The sequence below is a fragment of the Loxodonta africana genome, chromosome 17 (assembly GCF_030014295.1).
Source record: "Loxodonta africana isolate mLoxAfr1 chromosome 17, mLoxAfr1.hap2, whole genome shotgun sequence".
Lineage (NCBI taxonomy): Eukaryota > Metazoa > Chordata > Mammalia > Proboscidea > Elephantidae > Loxodonta > Loxodonta africana.
The window spans coordinates 70,966,165-70,984,966 of record NC_087358.1 but is presented as its reverse complement, the minus strand read 5'-3'; the positions used below and the strand labels follow the sequence as shown (position 1 = coordinate 70,984,966).

Sequence of the window (18,802 nt, the reverse complement as noted above, 5' to 3'; positions counted from 1 at the left end):
TGGTTTCCCTTGAAAATTTGTAACTCTGGCAACCCTCGGCCACATTCCAATATGGCAACAGTGGTCTGGAGCCTTAAAGGGCCTGTGTTTATCAAGAGGCCACATGTCACCCTCACCAAAAGAATGCCCCTGGACAGCGTGGCCAGCTCCACTTGGTTCTCTGCCTGGCCACTGAAGGCCTCTGAGTTTATGACCCCTGCACCTCTAACTCTTTAAGGTTCCTTCGGTGGCATAGTGGTTAAGAGGTACGGCTGCTAACCAGAAGGTCAGCAGTTTGAATCCACCAGGCTCTCCCTGGAAGCTCCATGGGGCAGTTCTACTTTGTCTTTATAGGGTCGCTATGAGTCAGAATCGAGGTGAAGGCAGGGGTTTGTTTTAAAAGATTGTCTTCATCCGTTAATCTCTCCATGGTTATATTTCTACCAACCTTTGAATGATCTCAGTTTATTTGAATTACATGTACTATAACATGGCATGCCTGCTTATATGTGGCACAGATTCGGAAATGGAATTATCTCACAAGCCCATCGGCTCCAGAAAGCAGCTCTCTATTAGCGTTATTGATCCAAATTTCCCACGATTATTTCTCAGATGACGCTACGGGGAGATGCTAGAATGGAGAGTCAGCAGACTGGAGATTGACTGCTGCTTGAAGACTGAGGTTATGTGTGGAGATCGCGGAAAAAGAGGTGTGAGAACTGCAGCAGAGTGGGTGTTGTAGAATCGGGCCTGGGAGGATGATGAAGAAACAGCAAGTTGCGAAAGCGGTATAATTTGTTCAACGAGCATTTACTGGGTACCTTCGACGTGCTAGGCACTGTTTTGACGTGAGGGATTCAGTAATAAACTAAAATCCCTGCACTCATCGAGTTTAATCCGGGCACAAGAAGTCAGGTAACATACACATGGACCCACATATCACATGCAGACTAATGTACGTGTCAGGTGGAAATAAATTCTATTTATAAAACCAAAGCAGAGCAAGGGAACAGCGAATGAGGGTGGCTGCTATTTCAGGGGACCCAAAGAAGTGGGCGAGCAAAGAACGCACCATGGTTCTTCTCTAATTTTCCAGGCTACAGAGGGCGAAGTGTGCCTTCCATGACGCCCCGCCCCCTCTCCCTCCCAATAGGGCGCAAGGTGCATCTCCAGGGAAGCACCTCCCTCTGCCCCGCCCAGAGGCGGTATTGGGGGCGGGGCTTCGCTCCTCGGCACTCGGCCGCCCCGCCGAGAGCCCTAGAGCGCAGGAATCCCGGCATTCTCCTCGTTCTCTCACAGGGCTGGAGAGTTACCCCCGGCCGGAGCCTGGCATGCTGGGAACTGTAGTTTCCGCCCGCCGCTCTCGTCTGGGGATTGGTAAAAGCCACTGAATCCGGCTCCATTTCTGGCAGATAATTTGCAGCCCCGAGGGGTTATGGGGGAGGCCTTCCCAAGGGGCTGGGGTCATCCCAAGAACCAACCGGACACATCCAGCCGGGCGAGCGTCCAGGCGGGTCCCTGCCCTCAGTCACGTGTCCCCAGCCTCCCCCGGCGCGCGCCGCTCCCCGGAGCCGTTCCCGCCACGCCCCGCCTGGCCGTCGGCCGCGCCTCCTCCGGCGCTGCCGCCACCTCGCGCTAGGAGGCGTCACGGAACGTGCTCTCCTCTCCCCCTCCCCCTCCCTCCCTCCCACTCTCCCCCACCTCCCCCTCCCGCGCCGACTCTCGCCGCCGCCGCCGCAGCCGCAGGAGTAGCCGCCCACGGAGCCGCGCGCAGCCATGGCCGAGAACCCCGGCTTGGAGAACCACCGCATCAAGAGCTTCAAGAACAAGGGCCGCGATGTGGAAGTGAGTGTGCTTCCGCGGTCTGGGCCTCGCGGCTCGCCCGCCCGCCCGGCCGCGCCAGCCCGGCGGCGGCGGGAGGGGCGGGGGGCTGGCGCCGGGCTGGTTCTCGCCGGCTCGCGGTCGGTCGGAGTTGGCCGCCGCCTCCCGTCACCGGGGCCCGGGGCTGGGCAAAGCGGGCGGCGGGGCGAGGGCCGGGCTGCAGCCGCCCTCCGGAGCTGCCGGCGCGGCGACGGGGAAATGCCGGGGCTTTCGGCCCCGTCACGCGGGCGCGGCCTGGTGTCGGCGAGGAAGGGATGTGGAGCTGAGGCGGGGTCCGCGGGCTGGGGCCGCGCGGACGGCGATGCTGCGGCCCGGGCCGGGACCCGCATCGCCGAGAGGCGGCCGCGGCTGGCGCCCACTGCCGCTCACCTCCGCTCGGCGCAGCCTCCCGGTGCCTCCCGCGCTGCCGCACATGGAGCCGCGGCTCTGCCGGTCCCCTCGCCTACCTTGGAGAGCCGGGCCCAGGCGGGCGGCGGCGGCCCGCAGAGGGGGGTGGGGACCAGCCGGGTAACTGACTTGTTTGAGGGTGGTGGGTGGGGGAGGGTAGGATGCGCCAGGACCATTTTCATGTATTCCAGTGCTGTCCTTTGGGCCAGTCGTGCTGTGCTTTTCCAGCCCCTATTCTGTTCCTTCTGGCATTTGGAGCATACAGGAGGTGGACAGTAGTTTACCATCTATTGTGTCGAGGCTTTGGAGGAGAGGTTTTTCTCACCTCCGCTTGTAGGACCTGTTTTCCTAGCGTTTCTTGGAGTAGGGTGTGCATCGGGTGATTTCTTTGCAGTGTTTTACTGAAATAAATTGAATACATAGGTTCATTCGACCTTGTATATCTCTCGGTCCAAGCTGGTAGGGTTTCCAAGTGGTTACAAAACTGTAAACATTCATCGCGGTCGCTCAGTTTGTTGCTACTCAGCTTGTTGCCATTGTCTCGTTGAGGTGACATTAGCAGGTACTATTTGCAAATCGGGCTTATCAAGGCAGCGCTAGAGGTCTCTCTGCAGCTACTAATAGCTGTGAAGTATAATGCACAAACTTCACTGGGACTCTGACCTCCGGATTTGTTAGGGGGAGAATGTTTTTAAGTCCACAGCCTCCTTTTGTAATTCGAGGTGGCATGAATTGCCGCTCTGTGATTGTTCCCAAGGGGCCAGTGTGATGAAGAAGTGCGTGTTTTGTCCCGTCTTAAAGAGGGAAGGTGGTGGGGAAAAGATACTATTCAGTGTTTTTTTGTAGAGGAACAGACGAAACTCAGGCCATTTTTCAGAGGTGCAGAGTTAAATACTAACTGGAAAAAACCCTAGGGAAATATCTGTGGAATTCCCATTTGAATGAGACAAATAAAGGTCATCTCTCTCTGTCCTGGTCTTGGTTAAAATTTCCTTTGTGAGAAATACATCTAAGTGAAAGTGAAATTTAGAAATAGCAAGAGGAAATTTTGGAACTATCTCCTGCAATTGGTTCACTTGATGATAGGAGTTAAGTTTTAACTTTCTCCATCAGTAATTTTCTTGAAGCTACCACTACTGTAAAGCAAAGCTTGTGTAGCCTTAAAAAATACCTTTTGTACAGAAGAACTAATAACATTCTTTCTTGCTTTTCTTGGTTATTGGTACAGGTTTTTGTCTGCCCCTGTTCTATGTTCCAGGAGTGCAGTGATACTTAGCAAGGACTCCTGAACGTAATAGGTACACAGAAGTATTTGCTGCTGATCAGAAGGTGACCAGTGACTTTTGGATGCCTGAAAAAGACAGCATGGTTCCTTGAAAATATTAATTACACCAGCATCACACTTCCAGGATACATTAGAATACCTAAGGGCCTGAAATAGCAGATATTCAGATGGTAGTTGTACGTGGCAGACGCTATACTGAGAGCTTCGTGATATCTCATTTAATGGTGTTATAAGCCAGGTATAGCATTATCCCCACTACCTGAGGAGAGTATTTTAGATGAGGAAGTTCAGGGTGGTTATGTAGCCTACACAAGGTCACGCAGTGGGTATGAGTGTTCATTCACTGACTTTCTATTGGGTGTCTTAAGAGTGTGCCCAGCCAACGCAATATTAGGTCTTGGGGATAGAAAAGTAAATATAATTCAGTGTGTGCCTTCCAGGAGCTGACAGTCTAGTGCGGGTGATAGAAGAGTAAACTGATAATTACAGTGCAGTATCTCCACCAGGGTTATGGTATAGGTACTCTGAGAATGCATGAGAAGACCCTAACTTGGAGCTGAGGGTCAGGGGAGATGTTCCCGTGGATTCTTAATGCATGAATGGGAGTGAGAAGGATGAAGGAAAAGTCCTCCAGGCCAAGGGCTGGAGGAGGGGGAGGGGAAGGAAGACACAGTCCAGAATGAGGGTACAGTAATGGAAGAGTTCTGAGAGAAGGTAGCAAGACTGCTGTGTCTCTGAGAGAAAAGGGAGTGCCAGAGATGTGATTAAAGATGGTTTGGGGTCAAATCTGATCAAATGCCGTAATTGTGGATTTAGGCATAATTAAGACTAGACCCCTGCCCGCCAATGTAATTTAGTCTTTGCCTTTAGAAACTTGTACTACAACTTAGCTCTGTGACTAAGTAGTTGGTGATTATCAGGCTGTTCCCAACCAGGAGATGCACTTTGATGAGATATTCCTACCTTCTCATAAAGAGGATGAACAAAAGATCAGACATATTATAAACTATGCAACCAGCTGATATACAAATAAGATGCTAAGTGCAGGGATAAATATTTTCTAAAGAAAAGTGTAGAATTGTGTCAGGACATTGTGGGTGGGGAGAGGGTGGAGGAGGAAATCATTTCATAGTCATTCAGTCAAGAATGGCTTCATAGAAAGATTTTAAGAGATCCTTGGAGAGGAAAAAAAGCAAGGTTGGTAAATCTTAAAGGACTTGAAAGGTGTTCGTGAGAAGTTAGTGACTAAAAATCTAGGTGAAAAAGAAGAGATTAGGGAGTGAAGAGATAAGATTTGCAAATGTCCTGTGGTGGTCTGAGAATATGCCTCGTGACAAAGAGTTGGTTGGAAGCCTTTTCTTGATAGGAAGATTTATTTATCTCAGAGCAGAGTTAGAAGCTGTAACATGATTAGAGCAGTGGAAAGGGTGACTGACAGTAACGTCTTCAATTCGTTCTGGAGGAGTAGTGTTGTGATCCAGTCTGCAAGGAGGAATTTTCTAAAAATGAGTTGGACGTAATCTGGAATGAGGTTGGGATTTTCTTCTTTTCTTTTTTGATTTGTGTTTGAGTGCAAAGCTCACAGAGAGGAAGTGGTTAAAGATTTTCCTAAGGTTTTTAGATAGAGATGAGGAGGGAATAATTATCACTGATAGCAATTGGGAGCTTGAGTAGGGGAATGGAATTTGTAGGTAAAACTAGGAAATACACAATGAAAGGGAAACTCTTAATTACTTTTATTTAGGCTGGAATGTGTGCTTCAATACTAGACCTTTTCACATAAGGCATTGATTCTTATTTTCTCACATTTTAAAGAAGTATTTAAAAATCTTCAAACATGAGTATAGGAAAGTTCTGTCCAGTGAGTGCTTATAAACACCTAGGTAACTGTCACTCAGGTCAATTTTTCTTTTTCTTGCTCCTGTATACCTCAAGGATGTGACAACATTTTCATCAGTTACAGTAGTTAATATAAGTGCCACATAAGGCCCTACCTTTTTTTTTTTTTTTTTTACCTCATCTGCCACTTTTCCTTATATCTCTTTTGTGCCTGCCGTGATAAAATGTTCAGGATGGTGGAGTAACCAGTAGATTTCATCTCCATGCCTTTGTATATGCTCTTCTTTTGTGTGTGTGTGTGTGTGTACAAGCTATTCTATATGCCTTCTTTGGCTATATGTTGAATTGTTCTTACCTTGGCAAAATCTTTCTTCGCTCAGACTCCTTCACGAATTTCTGGAATACTAAGTTTACAATTCTGTTACACAATGCCATTCTGTTTTAAAAAAAAAAAAAGACCTTCAGAAGTTCTCTACAAGGCCTTTCCTGACTAATAACATACTTGGTATCATCAGTGCTTATTCTCTTTCTCCTTTCCCTCTAATGCTTTCCTAAGTGAATTTTCCTTCACCTATTTGGATGATTTGCTGGGATGTGCCACAAATTATGTATGTGGCTAGCTATTAAAGTATGTGGGCTCTGTCAAGAAGCCCACTGAGGGCAGAGGCTTTGGGCTGTGGTTGGTCATTTAGTGCCCAGTACATAAAATTTCATAAATGTTCTTTGAGAAGAGAGACTAAACACTGGACATTTTGGGAATAATAGGTTTGGTATTATTCTGAGATATTAGTAATTTCTTCTGGTGTTGACTCCATGGTATTGATACTGTTGCCTAGCCCTTCTCTGGAAGTCTGCTCTGCTGTAATGTATTTCAGTAACACAAACTAACTTGTACTTGAACGGCAAATAGAGGAATGATGTTAATGCAAAATCTATAGTGGTTCGTTATTTGACTTTTACCAGCGCATTGATGTTTAGCGCTCCCATGTAACAGCGGTTGTACACAAAATACAGAAACACAGCTGAGTGCAGCAAGCCCAGGAGTGTGCCTGTTGCCTGGTCACCTCACATTCTGCCTCTTGGCTTAATTTAGCCACGTGGTGTGTTTTAAAGGTGCTTATTGCTCAAACCATCTTTGTGCATGTCCCTTTCTCCCTAATTTTCCAGAACATGAAGTTTTTCAGGAATCTCTTTGTCATATAGCAGACACACTATAATTATCTTTTCACTGGGAGGGCATAGACTCTGTTCTGGTCCTTCTACTATACTGAATGCTCTTTCTTAGTCTGCTTTGCTACCTCCTGTCCCTCCCGGCTGAGTGCAGCCATGTCTTACTCTGTATGGGATGCGCTTCTCTCTAGGCTGGTTTTCTTGCTCACATCAACAGCTCTCTCAGCTCTAACCATCACCTCAGTGTTGGGGACTTAAATGTCTTTTAATCATCTCCTGAAATTATTCACATGAGCATCCCATCAGCTTCTTAAGCTCCAAGTGTTTAAAACCATGTTCTGCCTTTGTTTCCTTATTTCTGCTTATGGCATCATCACCCTCACTGTGACCTGAACTTGAACCTTGAGAGGCTTTTTGGACTCCTTCCTCATCTTCCACATTCGGTCAGATGCCGATCATGGAGCTTGAATCTCTGCCCTCTCTGGAATCTGACCCTACCTCTCAATTCCACTGCTTCCAGCCTCCGTTAGGCCTCATTACCTATCACCTGGCTGTTTAAAAATTATCTCCAAAGTGGTGGTCTTCATCCAATTCATGAGGTTTTCTCTGAGTCTTATGCCTGTTTATTTCTCCAGCTACAGTGTTCTCCTCCTCCTCTCCCTCCCACCCCCATCCCCATAAGCTCTAGCAACCTTGAACTTCTTATACGTTATATATAATCTGGAATCCTCCCTCCGGTCCCAGCCAGTGCTGTTTCTATTCTCAGGGCTGTCCTGCTGACTGGAATATCCTTCCCTGCCTCCTGTTGCCTGACTAATTCCTACCCCTTTTAAGTTCTCAATTCTGGTGTTAGTTTTTCTGAGAAGTCTTTCTGAGTCCCCCTTGTCCTCCGAGATGGCGTTAGGTACCCTTCTTTGCTGCTAGAAGAACTCTGAGTATGCCTTTCTCATTGTAGTTGTGAGGGTGTATTTTAATTATGTTTTGTCTGTTTCTCCTACAAGATTGCAAGCTCTTGGAAGGAATGACTGTTGCTACTGTCTGCTACTTAGTACAGTGGCTGAAACAAAGTAAGCGCTAACAAATACCTTTGAATGAGCACATCCGTCCCAGGAACCCCTGCCTGGCACAGTGGTTCTCCTAAAGTGTATTTTGAGCAGAACATTTAATCTTTCAGTGCCATTTCCTATTCCTTCTCAAATCAAGCCCAAACTTTGTATCATGACAAGTAAAATAAAGTATTGGGAAATTGAGGCACATGCATAGTGAAATAGTTTTTGATTTTTTTCTTAAAAAAATTCTAATATACAGAAAAATAGGGAGAATAATAGAATTAACCCGATATGTACATCAGTTGGACTTAATACTAATAAATAATTTGCTGTAGTTCCTTCATCTTTTGTTGACCTATGACATTTTACTACTAAATACTTCAGGCTACATATCTAGAGAGTAAGAATACTTTCTTACACACACATCACCCTAAAACAATTCAGAACCTTATAATAATGTCTAATGTTAGTCCACATTTAAATGTCCCCAATTGTCCTTTAAATTTTCCCACCTAATAAAAAATATTAATAGAAAGTCCTAATTTCTGGATTCGTCTGCCTGTATCCTTGTGGTGGTGTTTAACTTGTACCTCCCATCCTTCTTCAGCCTCCCCTCTGCCATTACAGATTTTTCGTAAACTGGAAGTTAGATTTAAAGACTTGATTAGCTTCAGGTTAAACATTTTTTATAAAAAATACTTGACTTGATAATGCTGTGTACTGTAGAATGTATCCCAGTAATGATGCCAAGATTGAGCTGTTGGAGGTTCAGATGATAAGGAATGGTTTGATGTCATGAATTGAAAGTTACTACATTTGGTGAAATGGATGTTAGTTATCCGGGCAAAATATAACAGACTGGATAACATTTGAAGTGAAAAAAGTAAACTGACTTCTTGGTATCCAGTAAAAGACTTAGAAAACATATTTCTAGAAAATCTAACTTCAAAGTCAATCCTGTTCTCATTCCTTGGTTGATTTAAAAAAAAAAACCAAAACCAAACCCATTGCTGTCGAGCCACTTCTGACTCATGGCAACTCTACAGGACAGTCCTAAATTTACTTTTAGTTTTGTTAGCATAAAACCAAAAAAAAAACCAAACCCATTGCTGTCAAGTCACTTTCAACTCATGGCACCCCATGCCCCATGCGTTACAGAGTAGAGCTGCTCCATAAAGTTTTCTGGGCTGTAATCTCTACGGAAGCAGAGCTTGAGGCCTTTCTTCTGCAGTGCCACTGTGTGAGTTTGAAATGCCAGCTGTCAGGGGCAAACTGTTTGCACCATAAGGCGTGGCTGTATTTTCGTTTCTAAGTCTATGTTGCTTTATCTTTTTGGTAAAGGAATACTAAAAGTATAAGGAGAATGTGGCTATCCTTTCTTGCGGCTTTGCTATTAAGAAAAATTTTGCCATAGGCTAGTACACCAACATAAACAGTTAAAATATGGTAAAATAAATTGTGACTATGTTTCTTGGGTAATCATTCTGAAAGGTTGAATTTTCCGAGCTGTGGAATTTATTTGTTTACATATCAAATTTTCTTTGTTTTGGAATGCCATCTTTCTGAAAATATCCTACACACTTTTCTGCCTTCTTAAATAGAATATAATTTGTTTTCTTAGTTTTTGAGAATCACTAATATGCATATGGATATTGGTCTTTGCTCTTACATAAGTAATGTTTTCTGGTTCTTAAGTTTGTCAGAATTTTACCTTTAAATTTCTATGGTTGTGAAGTTTTTACTCTCCATAGTTTTTGTTCCTGCGCTTCCCCTGCTCTTAGTCTGTCAGTTTTGTCTTCGTTGCTGTAAGCATGTTTACCAGTGGTAGCTCGTCTCTTTTTAGCTTGATGTTTCATATATCCTAGTGACTTGGACAACAGATTTATTAAACATTTATTTGGAATCCCTGGTGGTGTAGTGGTTTAGAGCTACAGTTTCTAACCAAAAGGTGAGCAGTTCAAATCCACCAGGCGCTCCTTGCAAACTCTACGGGACAGTTTTACTCTGTCCTTTAGGGTCACTATAAGTCGGAATCGACTTGATGGCAGTGGGTTTGGTTTTTTTTATTTGGTATGTGCCATGCAGGCATTGGAAACCCTGGTGGCGTAGTGGTTAAGTACTGTGGCTGCTAACTAAAGGGTTGGCAGTTCAAATCCGCCAGGCGCTCCTTGGAAACTATGGGGTGGTTCTACTCTGTCCTATAGGATCGCTATGAGTCCGAATCGACTCGACGGCACTGGGTTTGGTTTTTGGTTTGCTCTAGGCAAGTTCAGTTTAGTGGGAAATACTAATACCTAAGCTTATACTTAGTATAAAGCATGATATGTTTTATGATTTAAAGAAATAAAAAGCCAGACCTAGTTGTTGTTGATTCTGACTCATGGCAACTGTATGTATGTGGAGTAGACTGTGCTCCATAGGGTTTTCTGTGACCATTCAGAAGTAGATTAAAGAAAAAAAAAAGCAGATTAGCAGTCCTTTATTCTGAGATGCCTCTGGGTGGGTTCAAACTACTCACCTTTCCCATTAGCAGTCAGGCACCACCTAGGGATTCCACATTCTGTGATAAAACCCTGAGATACGGGTACATAATTTGCAGAATATTGTAAGGGTGTGGAGAAAGAGAGTGACCAATTCCAGGCTGCAACAGTGGGCTCAAATGTAGCAAGAATTGTGAAGATGGCACAGGACGGGTAGTGTTTTGTTCAGTTGTACATAGGGTCTGTATGAGTCGGAACCAACTCAACGGCACCTAGCAGCAGCAACAACAACAATTTTATCTGAGGAAGTTGACTAAGGTTACACAGAAGATCATATTTGAGCTAGGTCCTTGAAGGATGAATAGGAGTTTGCTAAGGCAGAAATATAACGCGAATAACTGACTTGGTGTGGTAGCTCTACATCCACTCCCCCTTCTTTGGAAAACAGCATTCTGATTTGGCTTTTGGAAGCTCTTCTGCCATTGGATATCCCTCCATGGGATTTTTTAATGAAGGTGTTCCTGCCTCCTTTGGTGAATTAGGATGCCTCATTCTTGTCTGGCTAACCCGAGTTAGGCCAATCAAATGCTGTCTCTGGGATTTTAAATCTTGCATGAGCTGACCAGTTGTTGCTGTCAGTTCCGATTCATGGTGACCCTGTGTGTGTCAGAGTAGAACCGTGCATTTCTACTCTAGCTTTCGATGGCTTAATTTTTTAGAAATAGATCTCTAGGCCTTTCTTCTGAGGTACCTCTGGGTGGACTTGAACCTGCAGCCTTTCAGTTAGCAGCTGAGTGCATTAACCATTTGTGCCACCCAGGGACTCAGGTGAGCTGGCACTAGGACCTAATTGATTCATCCTGGCAGAAGCACTGTGAAGATGCCACCTAGACCTGTGGGGTGCTTTCATCCTTACCTTTTTAAGCCTGATTGTTTAGCTTTTCCTTTGGTTCTGTGAATTAGTGTATATTCTTCAGTAAGCCCCCCTCCCCCCATACACACTTTTTTTTGTTTTTTGGCTTAAATTGACTCAAGTCAGTTTCTGGTGTGTGCAACTTAACTCTAAGGTGATTCACTGTCCTTGTTTGCCCAGGACTTATCTAGTTCTCCTAACGTGGAAGTTTAAATGTTGAAACTAGGAAAGTCCTGAACACACCGTAACAAATTGGTCATTCTACTCCAATTGAAACAGTTCAGAAGTAAAGGTAAAGAGTTTTGGAATCCAAATGTTATTCAGATGGAAATATCGATTATGCAGTTGATAGTAATGCATCTGGAACTAGCTTGCTTCAGTTGTTTCATTAAGCAGTTACTCAAATTCTAAACTAAGTTCGAGGGGTAAAACAATGAAATAATGATAGCTAAATGTTGAGTACTTAATGTGTGCTTATAAGAATAACCTTAAATAATCTCACAAAATCTTCATTATATAGGTGAAATGAGTTAAGTAATTTGCTAAAAACATGTAACTAGGACGGGGCAGAGCTGGCACTCAGTCCCAGATATCTGACTTTAAAACTTCTGTCGTTAATAACCGTTCTCCTACTCTACCTCAGTGTCCCTGCTCAAGAGATGTGTAGACTAATACAGAAATGATGTAAAAGTGAAAGTTTATTCTTATTATAACTGAAGTGGAGCCCTGGTGTGTGCGGTAGTTAAGAGTTTGGCTGCTAACCAAAAGGTCAGCAGTTTGAATCCACCATCCGCTCCTTGGAATCCCTATGGGGCAGTTCTACTCTGTCCTGTAGGGTTGCTGTGAGTCGTAATTGACTCGATGGCAATGAGTTTGGTTTGGTTTTTGGTTAAAATTGAAGTATGTACTGAGTATGGATGGCACATAGGGAAAGAGTCACCCAAGTTGGCCTGGGTGAGTCAGGGAAGGCTTTGTGGAGATGGTTGTGCCTAAGCTGGAACTAGAAGAATGTGTAGGTATTTTTTTTTTGGTAGTAAATGTTGAGTGGACATGCTAGTAAGAGACAGCATAATATGTTCTGGGCAACTGAGGTAATTCAGTCTTTCTTACAGGTGGAGTGATAAGAAAATTGAATAGGGGGTTGGCAGGGGCCAGATAGTGAAAAGCCTCTCTTGTGGGGAAAATTTTAAATAGGGAAGTGGATTTGTGGGCTTAGAACTGTTGTTTTGGTTGCATATGGAAGATGAATTGGTGAAGATGAGGAGAGAATTTGGGAGGAACAGTTAAACTTTCAGGGGGTTCTGAGAGATGGTTGACCTGGCTAAGAGCACTGACATTGTGATTGAAAGGCAGGAAAAGTTATTAGGATTACTAATTACAGTTTATAAATCTGTTCTCTCTTCTAGAGAAGTTTTTCTGTAAAGGGCCATAATATTTTGTATAAGTTTAAATATTTTAGGCTTTGAGGGCTATATGGTCCGTGTTTCAACTATTCAACACTGCTCTGAGCATGAAATCTGGCAGATAGTAGGCAAACAAATGGATGTGGCTGTATTCCAATACAGCTTTATTTACAAATCAGGTGGAAGGCTGGGTTTGGTTCAAAAGCCTTAGTTTGCCTACCCGCTGTTCTGGAATGATGTAGCCAGTAGTGAAGATCTGCAAAATAGTTGAAGCAATGATTAGATTAATTGAAATGATGATACAGATGAGAGTTTATAAGGTTAAAAGACCAGAGGAGGAAAGAACTCTGAGGGAACTGTAGCTTTTTTTTTTAGGAGACTAGGTGAAAGAGCCAACGAAGAACGAGTCTGGGGGAGGCTTAGCCGCAAAGTGGTTGTGTGGTAAAGGACGTAGTTTTAGCCCAAGTAAGGTGGCCTTTTTCCTTGGCTCTGGAGACGTAACCCTTGGAGTAATGGGGGTACTTTTGTCTGGGACTTCAGGACAGACCTGAGGGTTTGTGTGAATGGGTGGGGGCTGGCCAGAGCAGAAGAGACTCACTTGCAGGGCTTCGAACCCATCTTTCCAGTTTAATCATGGCCGAGGAAGCGACACTGGGACAGATCTGAATTTTAAAGTGTGGGTGACCTGACCATAACCGGGATGGGAAAAATTATGAGTTGAAGACTTGCTAGAAACTTCATCTCCCTCTTAGAAAACAAGGGTAGGGTATGTGTTGCATAGCAACCAAATCTCTTGCGCATTGGATTTTGTGCAGAGTCGGAAACAGCAGTGCCCTGTTCAAAGATGGTGGCCAGCCACACACCTTTGAATATGTGCTGATCTCCTCACTCCTGGCAGCAATCCAGTCTCATGCAGGCTCCGGAAAGGGCTCGTTATACCTTTTCCAAGTCTCCTATTCCAGGGCATCAACTCATAATTTTTCTCATTTCAGTTACAGTTCCAGATCACCCAAATTTAAAATATGCGAGTCTGTTCGGGTTTGTCTTCGTCAGCCATGACTGAACTGGTTTGAAGCCTTACTCACCTGAGAGCCTGTATCACCTAGCCTCAGGAGGCATGATTTAGCCTGTCATGCAGGACTGGCCAATAAATCCCTGAGTACAGAGGTTCAGAAAGCCTTCCTAGTTGACAAGAACATCTTCCAGGAGGGTAGAGCATCTCTTGGGATATTAAAGCTCTGTGTTGGGAACTCTCCCAGACTTTGCCCTATGTATAAATCTATAGCCTTAAGTATGGTATAACCTGTCGCTGTCAAGTTGACTGTAACTCACAGCAACCCTATAGGACAGAGTAGAACTGTCTCATGGGATTTCCAAGGCTGTAATCTTAACGGAAGCAGACTGCCACTCTTTCTCCCTTGGAGCGGCTGGTGGGTTCTCTTCGTGAATTCTGTTGCAGGACCTGACAGTGTCACCTAACAACAGTAACTACTTTCTCCGTCTCTTGCACAGGGGTAGTAAGAGCCATCAAGTCAGAAAGTAAGGGTGTTGTGTGAACTCAGGAGCTATGGCTGGTATTCTAAAGTGGTAGTGGGAAACTGGCCCTGAATTTGTGGCTAGCAGGTCAGAAGTTTGGGATGTTGTGTGGAGTCCCCAGACTTGCAGCTGGCATCTATTTGGCAGTCTGAAGGATGATATCCTTTTAACTTGTGAGCTCTGACCTAGTTCCTGGTAGCTAAGGTCAAAGAGAGAGAAAGAGAACCACAGGGGTGGCTGGTAACGAGGATGGAGAAGTGGGAACGTGAGGGCTGGATCAGTCTTCACATTTTGAGCGTTGGATTCATGCTGATCCTTACCGCACCGTCGTCTATCAGAACTTCAGGAGAAGAGAGTTTCCCGAAAGAGGGGCAGTAGTTAAGTATCAAATACTAGAGAGGGAAGTATGAGGAGGGCCTGAAATAAGTCAGGCAATTAGGGGCCAGTGCGAAGTAGAAAATCAGGAGAGTGGCGAAGGCTGGGAACTAGATTATCATGGATTAAGGAGTGAGCGAGAGTTGAGACAGTAGGCCAATTAGAAAATTCGGTAGTCATCGGAAGGAGGAACCACAGGTTAGCTTGAGGAAGAAGTAAGGTTAAAAGAAGGCTTTTTGTTGTTGCCGATTCGTTTAGAAGGGTGCTTATAGGCCAAATTAAAGAAACCAGAGCAAGAAGATTTAAAAACCTGGCTAGAAAAGGAATAAATGATTGAGCTGAGGGTAGGTGGGGAGTCATTAAGAGCAATAATTTGTGGTTAGATTTTGAAGGGACCTTTGGTGGAAAGGACGTGAAGAAGTATAGACAAAAGTGAGGATGGACGGTAGTAGGGTAGGGAAGCTGAAAAAGATTACCCCGATGGCCTCTGTTTTCTCTGAGAAAGTTATCTCTGGAGAATGAAGGGTCTGAGAGGGGTAATGCTTGAAGAATATGTGTTTTGGGAAATGCAAAATAGGAACTATTTTGGAATGAGGGCCCAGATGAGATTAGTACTCAGATTATTATTGTTTTGGCAACAATTACGAAAATTTTTCTGTTGATTGTATAAGATTTAGCTATAAATGCATTCTGATTTATAGTTGTTGTTGGGTGCCATCGAGTCGATTCTGACTGATAACAACCCCACATGACAGCAGAACTGCCCCATAGGGTTTTCTAGACTCATTTTTATGGGAGCAGATCTCTAGGTCTTTCTCTCATGGAGCCACTGTGTGGTTCAAACTGCCAACCCCCAACCTTTCAATTAGCAGCTGAGCAGAGCTCTTGGATTATAGTTAGAATTGTTGTTTAAGCCAAAATCAAAGTGTAGGAGTCATATCCAATTGAATCATTAAAAAAAAAAAATTGAACTAGCAAGACCTATATCAGAATTCAGTGAGTTCAACTCCTTTTTGGAAGCTGAGGATATAGAAGAAACAATAAACATTGTCCACTCACCTAATTGGTATCCATGTTTTCTGATTCCAGTACTGGTGTTATTAAACACAACATACTTAAAAACTTTTAGAAAACTTTCAAACATGTACAAGTAGTTAAGGCAATATACTGAACTCCTGCATACCAATCTCCCAGTTTAAAACAATTATAATGGCCAAGCTTGTTTCATTTATACCCCATACACTTCTATCCTTCCCTGAATTATTCTGAAGTAAACCCCAGACATCTGTCAATATTTTAGCATGTGCCGCAAAAGATAAGGATTCTCCATTAAGATGCATTTCACAATGGCATTATCCTACCCGCCCCCAAGGAAAAAACAGTAATTCTGTCATACCATTAAGCACCCAGTTAAAAACACACTTGTAATATGAATTTTCAAAATAAAAATATCTGCTGTTATATCGCACACTTTTAAACCGAAAACCCTGTAGGTCAGTTGTGTAGGGTTGGGATGTGACACAGGAAATTGATAAATAACATTTTTTTTCTGTTTTCCCCATCATCTTCCGACTAAGAGAAATAAAGGGATAATCTTATCACCCTCCCTAAAATAGGCTGATGATAATATGTAGTTTTTTTTTTTTTTTTAACTTCCAGAGATGGTGTAGAGATTATTACAGAATGAGTAAACTCTATGGAAATAAAAGCTGCTTTATATTTGGAATATTTTGGGTAGCAATTTTTCTCTCAACTTTTTAAAATGAAAATATAACTCGGATGAATGTTACACATCATCAGAACAGTGTTAAATACTTCACATGTCTCTGAAATACCTTGATGTGCTCTAGCTTATTATACCTTGCCTATAGGAAAACATACAACAAAAAGTTTAAGCAAACATAGAAGCATTAGAATGATAGAGGGACAAGGGAGATCTGTGCTCCTCATGCATCCTGTGTTGAAACAGTGTATGTGTGCCCTTTCTGTGTGTTCCCTATTCTAGAGTCCCAGAGAGGTAAAGGTCCAGCTCTTCTGGATATCTTTGCAGTGTTTAGAGGGTGTTATTGTAGACACTGTTGTCATTTCTCTTCATTTAAGGTAATAAGAGACTGAAGGGTAGAAACCTGAACAGAGCATGGAGGAGGGTAGCTGGGCAGGCATTGAAATCAGTTTTGCAGTTTGAATCACGTTTTATTCACTAAGGCTTATTGTTTTAAAGCTATTTTATTTGAGATATAATTAACATTTGATAAACTGTACATATTTAAGGTGCCCAATTGGAGATATTTATACATATATATGTACTTGTGAAACCATCAAGATAATGAACATATGCTTTGTAACAATTCTCCTTTAACTTGGATGACATTCTTCTTGCATTATTTTATGAAACTGTCTTGGGACACAGAGTCCTATGTTTTAGTTCTATATTTCTTGTGCCAAATAGAACTTATTTTTAAAAGGAATCCTATTGAGAAGTTATTTGTTAAGTGAAAAACCTCACTCTTGCCTTAATTTTTAAAAAATTCAAATTGATACCTTGGAATAAGGATACATTGGAATTTTCTGTCTGCAATGGACTGGATTTATTGAGGAGTTGAAAAAGATTTCAGTTTTTTGATATTGGATTCACTGCTAAACTCCATTCCCTCCCCTCCCCCCGTATTTTAATTTAACTAAGCAGATCAGTGGGACTTGGTAAGAAGGAGGTCTGAAGTTTCCTACTTAGTATTAATTTCTCCATACTTGATAAGACTTTTTAGATCAAAATATTGCTTGTCTCCCAGAGATGATACTGTTCAAATAACAAATTTAATATAATTTAGTGTTCTGATATTTAGATTTTGAGTTTGTTTGGTTTGTTTTGAGTTTGTTTGGTTTTGATTACTACTATAAAGAGGCTGTTACGGGTTGAATTGTGTCCCCAAAAAATGTGTCAGCTTGACTAGGACATGATTCCCAGTTTTGTGTTATTGTCCACCATTTTGTCTGTACAAATGTAATTTTCCTCTGTTATAAATCCTGCCTGTATAATGTTAATGAAGCAGATTAGAGGCAGTTGTGTTAATGAGGCAGGACTCAATCTACAAGATTGTTATCTTGAGTCAGCCTCTTTTGAGATATAAAAGAGAGAATTGAGCAGAGAGGAGAAGAACCTCACTACCACTAAGCAAGAAGAGCCTGGAGCAGGGTGTGTCCTTTGGACCTGGGGTCCCTGCGCTGAGAAGCTCCTAGACCAGGGGAAGATTGATGACAAGGACCTTCCCCCAGAGCTGACAGAGAAAGCCTTACCGTGGAGCTGGCACTGTGAATTTGGACTTCTAAACTGTGAGAGAATAAATTTCTCTTTGTTAAAGCCATCCACTTGTGGTATTTCTGTTACAGCAACACTAAATAACAAAGGGGCTAAATGTTTAAAATTTTGGATAGTCCCACTAGTGTAGGAAAAAGATGTGGAAATTTCCCCCAAGCTCATAATCCAATATTATGAAACACATAACCATGAGAAAGTAAATCTAAATGGATAAATGTGCTGACACCCAAAAACATCAGTCTTAAACATCCTAAGAAATTCAGTAATAGAGGTGTCAGGGAAAGAGTATAAAATAAGTATCTTTTCAGTGTTTGAATCAGAAGGAATCAAAAACATCAAGTCAGTAAACAAGATACTCTCAGAATAGACCAGCATATATGAAAGGCACCTGATATAGCTAGAAATGAAAAATAAAATTGAAATTAAAAACTCAGTGGACAAGAGAAGTAATGAAGTTTAAATTGGAAAAGTAGATTACAACTTGTAGAAAAGGGAAAGGAACATTGATGACTACCTGCTTTGTGACACAAACAGTGCTAGCTGCTCTTATTAATGTTTGTCTCATTTAATTCTCAGAACTCCTCTCAGAGATATTTAATACTCCACTTTTAGACATTGCTACTATCTAAGAAAAGGTAAAAATGGTAGGTGAAGCAAGATCAGTGAGAAAAAAGATGAGTTCCATTTTGAATGTGTTAAGGAACTTGTGTGATTTTCGGGGGAGTGATCCATGAGGCACTTTAGCTCAGGAGAGAGACCTGGGCGTAAAGTTTTAATAAACTGCTTCAATTCCCAAGGATGTTATACTTACAGAATACACCAAAATCTGTTTACTTAAAAGTACAGCAGTTTACTTAGAAGATGCTGGCTGGAATCAACCAAGGTGCCCATCAGCGGATGAATGGATAAATAAATTATGGTATATTCACACAGTGGAATACTAGGCATCGATAAAGAACAGTGATGAATCTGTGAAACATTTCATAACATGGAGGAATCTGGAAGGCATTATGCTAAGTGAAATTAGTCAGTTGCAAAAGGACAAATATTGTATAAGACCACTATTAAAAGAACTCGAGAAGTAGTTTAAACAGAGAAGAAAATGTTCTTTCATGGTTACAAGAGGGGGCAGGGAAGGAGGGTGGGAGAAGGGTATTCACTAATTAGGTAGTAGATAAGAACTACTTTA

At 42.8% G+C, this 18,802-nt stretch overlaps 1 protein-coding gene across 2 annotated transcripts in view; it reads left to right on the top strand.

Moving 5' to 3' along the window:
* The first annotated feature begins 1,713 nt into the window (after nucleotides 1-1,713).
* The window catches only part of KPNA3 (karyopherin subunit alpha 3), a 101,525-nt gene continuing 84,436 nt past the window's right edge, over nucleotides 1,714-18,802 (top strand). For both annotated transcript variants that reach the window (XM_064270162.1, XM_064270161.1), the window contains exon 1: nucleotides 1,714-1,824. In XM_064270162.1, the coding sequence (XP_064126232.1) occupies nucleotides 1,756-1,824 (69 nt within the window). In that variant the 5' untranslated portion in view covers nucleotides 1,714-1,755. The remainder of the gene's footprint in view (nucleotides 1,825-18,802) is intronic.